The following is a 3,690-nucleotide window of genomic DNA, read 5'->3' as shown; positions in this document are numbered from 1 at the left end:
AGGCAGAGAGGCAGAAAGCAGACCCACAGCGGGGCTTCCGATGTTCTCAGCCGCAGGCAAGGGAGGTCTGTGGGACACCAGCCTGGTCTCGCTGCACAACTCCTCCCTGCCGGCCAAGGTTGCACCCTTGAGGGCCCTCTCCCCTCACTTGCGCAGCTCAGAGGACACTTACCACTTCTCGGTGATCCCCACGTATTGATAGACAGTGGGGGAATTGGTGACACCTTTCATGTTTCTCCTTGGCAACTCCTTGAAGCAGTCGCTGGGCAGGCGAGAGGCCGCGTAGGTCTCCGCATCACAGGACACCAGCCCCGGGTAGGACACCATCATGCGGGCGGCCAAATTCACCTTAAAGCCCAGGGCTGCCACAGAGAGAGAGCATGTGTCAACGCAGTTAGGAAACCTTCAAGGCCAAGGGCCCCCCCGCACAAGCCAACCCAACCGCAGGGTAAGCGGACCCAAAGGGAACCGCAAGTCTCTGAGCCCATCCTCCCGTACCAGGGCCCCAACAAGCTGCAGCGTGTCCTTGCCTCAGCCCGTCCGCCTCGTCCAGACCAACGTGCTGAAGCAGACCCGTGCCAGCCTCATGCTCCTAAGACAAAGGAGCCCTACCTGTGTGTTCAAACCTCTCGGGATGGCCGGTGAGGCCGCAGAACGCCATCCCGCTGCTGACCCCGACAGACACTCGCCTGGCACACAGAGAGAGTGACGAGGATTCAGCACCATTCCAGCCGCAATCCTGCTCGCCCCGTTCCATCCCTTCCCACCCCTCCCCTCCTCAGCACTGGGATCACACACACCAGCATGGGTCTTGGGGACTTGGAGACACTGGGGCACAACAGGGCCCGGTTGCAGGGGATGTAGGGAGGGCACACACAAGACCGTTTGGACCCTTCCCCCGAGGCCTGACGGCTGCAACCTGCAGCAGGCCACAGGCTCTTCTTGCTAGCGGGGAGGCAAGCAGGTGCTGCCTGCACACCACCCACAGTGGCAGCAACTGGAGGTCAGGGGACCGGGCCCAGGCCTTGTTCCTAGCCCCACTGCCCAGAGGAGCCTGCCTCTGGCACTGAGGAGCTTCGTGCCCTGCTGAGGGCTCGCTCCGGCACGGTGACTGGCAGGCGGCGCTTGGGGGGACTGCGCCTGTCTGCCGTGGGCTAACCTGCCACCTCTGAGACACTGCCTCCTTCCTGCCAGGGGCGAAGGAGGGCGAGCCAGAGGGCACGTCTCTTGCTCATCAGTCCCCACACGCCATCCCAGGCAGTGCGCGCGCCCCACAACATGCACTCACTGGAGTTTTGTCAGCCTCGTGGAGGCCATGCGGACGATTTGCATGGCACATTCCAACGCATGGATGCTCTCGGAGGCCAGTTTTGCTCCAGAAAATCCAAATACGCAGAGGAAGGTGCAGCCCTGCAAAGGAGAGAGAGATGCAATACATCTTGTTTTACAATACTGGTGGCCAGCAGCTGATCCATTCCACCGCAGGCACCGGGGAGACCAGCAGAGCTTCAGGTCAACCCACAGCCACAGAGGACTGATCCCAGCAGCAGGGCAGAGCTGCTTCCCATTCCCTCGCTGCCAAACAGACAGAGGCCACCCCTGGTGGAGGGACAGCTCTCACACACTCACTTTGTCAAACAGGAGAGTTTTGTTGATTTCGCCCTTGTGAGGGCTGATGATTTCTGAAATCATGCTGCTGCTATCACTGAGGCTCCTGCTGAGGTCCTCTACATTGATCCTGACAGCAAACTGCAGCTGGACAAAGAGGCTGGTGACCAGCCGTAGCTCAGAGCACAGCTCCAGTGGCACGTCCTGATGAAGCTGGAAGAGAAGAGGGCGACAGCTTTGCCAGCCTGCTCTCCTGAGGGTTTCTCTGGGCCCGCAGCAGACACAGAGGGAGAGCAGGCGTGCTGGCAACACCAGGTACTACTGGAGGATGGGGAAGTCTGCCCAGGTACCGAGTCCCGGCACGAACGACAGAGGAGGAGAAAGCTGCTCTGGCAACACTCTGTCCTGTGACACGTGCGGACACCAGGAGAGACTCTTTGCCATCCTCGAGGCACTTGAGCGGGATCTTGTCCCCCTTGCTCCCACCCTCATGCCCGCGCAACCTCTGAAACAGCAGCCGTGGAAAAGACAGAGGGAAGTCCGCCTCCCGCCACCCGTGTCTCTCAGAGGAGCAGCACAAACGGACAGCTTCCAGGCACGTCTGGCCCCAGCAGCCCTGGCATCTCCTTTCCTCGGGCTCTCGCCTCAGACTGCCCTTTCTTTTGGTTGTCTGTTTTCCCGAGAGCTCCACACCGACTTCTGCCCTCCGTACACGCAGCCGCCAGCAGTGGCGTACGGTGGCCGTACCTTGTGGAGAACAGCTGCTGGTAGGTGCTTCTCCAGCCTCGTTGCCACGTCAGGATCATTGGACATCTTAAGAGCCGGCCTTCGGAGGCCTAAGGAAAGGAAACGCGAGCCGTCACTGGCAGGGCAGGACTACAGGGGCTTGGGAAGCTGGACACGGCAACGGAAAGATTCTCCTGCGTTTGCTCCTCTTCCTGTCTGTGAAGCAGGCAGGCCCCATCTTTCCAGCCAGTGACAGAACAAGGAACTCACCCGACCCTTCCAAATGCCACTCCGCGGTGTACTGGTCCAGCTGGCCCACAGCAACTTGGCATTGTTGGCGAGACAAGCGCCTCATTCCCACAACCTGAAGACACACAGGAGGAAAGTACTGCCACTGGCCTCCCCAGAAGCCCCAGGGGACAGCGCCTACCCCTCCACTCTCACTTCCCAGAGAAGGGCAAGCCCACGTCTCTGGACTGTCAGCTGAGGCGCAAGGCCAGCGGCTTCGGCTCTCTGCCTATGCTTACGCTTACGGCTCTGGCCACATCCAGCCTCTCAGCTGCGCGGCACCTCCGCCTCCCCATCCAGGTGGGGGTCTTCCAAAGGGCTCGAGGTCACCCCATCCACCCACCTTCACAACTCTTCTGCCAGGAAGAGGCTTGGCCCAGATTCGCCACTGCTCACACTGCTCCCAGCAGGTCTGTGACAGCATAACTTGATGTGCAGCCGAAAGGCTTTGGGCCTCGATAACATCATTCAGAGCACGGCTGTAGATGAAGAAGTACTGCTGATCCCCGCCTCTGACAGACATGAAGGCTAGCAACCCGGTGGAGATCCCTGGGGAGAGAGAGACCAGCGGCGTTAACAAAGGGAACCTTTTGAACTCCGTGGCCCCCAGCTGTACAGGAGCTCAGCTGACGCCCAGCCCGGAGACAGGCACCGGGGAGGGGAAGGGCCTCGTGCCTCCTTCTCAGGGCCACGGAGAGTACCGGGGCTGTGCACGTGGCACAGCTGACCCATCAGTGCCCGTACCTATCTTCAGGTGGAGCCGGAGTCCCACATGCGTGTCACAAGTGCCGTACTTCTTCTGGATTTTCCTACAGCACTGCAGCGCCAGGGTGATGGCCGTAGGCAGCTGAGGCTGTGTTGCTCTCCACAGCACCAGCACAGCATCCCCTGGGGAAAGCAAGGGGAAGGTGAAGGCTCTCCCGAGGGCTGACTCTCCCCGAGCTGCACCCAGCCACAAGGACGGCAGCAAGAGGCAGGCCGGCGTGCCGAGGAAGATGGCATTGTGGGAGGGCATCATCCTGAAGGACCTCCAGGGCAGCCTGGCCTCAGGGACCCCTCCCATCTGCC

General features: G+C 60.9%; 1 protein-coding gene across 2 annotated transcripts in view; it reads right to left on the bottom strand.

The window, feature by feature from the left end:
- LOC110389661 (adenylate cyclase type 10-like) overlaps positions 48-3,690 on the bottom strand; it is a 451,262-nt gene continuing 447,619 nt past the window's right edge. Inside the window, exons 1-8 of one of the 2 annotated variants that reach the window (XM_021380485.1) lie at positions 3,367-3,652; positions 2,966-3,171; positions 2,605-2,698; positions 2,356-2,444; positions 1,630-1,821; positions 1,289-1,410; positions 613-689; positions 48-362 (exon numbers count right to left, since the gene is read on the bottom strand). In XM_021380485.1, the coding sequence (XP_021236160.1) occupies positions 169-362; positions 613-689; positions 1,289-1,410; positions 1,630-1,821; positions 2,356-2,444; positions 2,605-2,698; positions 2,966-3,171; positions 3,367-3,640 (1,248 nt within the window). In that variant the 5' untranslated portion in view covers positions 3,641-3,652 and the 3' untranslated portion in view covers positions 48-168. Of the gene's footprint in view, positions 363-612; positions 690-1,288; positions 1,411-1,629; positions 1,822-2,355; positions 2,445-2,604; positions 2,699-2,965; positions 3,172-3,366; positions 3,653-3,690 lie in introns of those variants that run through there. The other variant, XM_021380484.1, reaches the window with a different exon arrangement.

This window comes from Numida meleagris, chromosome Z (genome assembly GCF_002078875.1).
Source record: "Numida meleagris isolate 19003 breed g44 Domestic line chromosome Z, NumMel1.0, whole genome shotgun sequence".
NCBI classification, from domain to species: domain Eukaryota; kingdom Metazoa; phylum Chordata; class Aves; order Galliformes; family Numididae; genus Numida; species Numida meleagris.
Note: the sequence above shows the minus strand (reverse complement) of the source record. Positions and strands in the feature narration are given on the sequence as shown.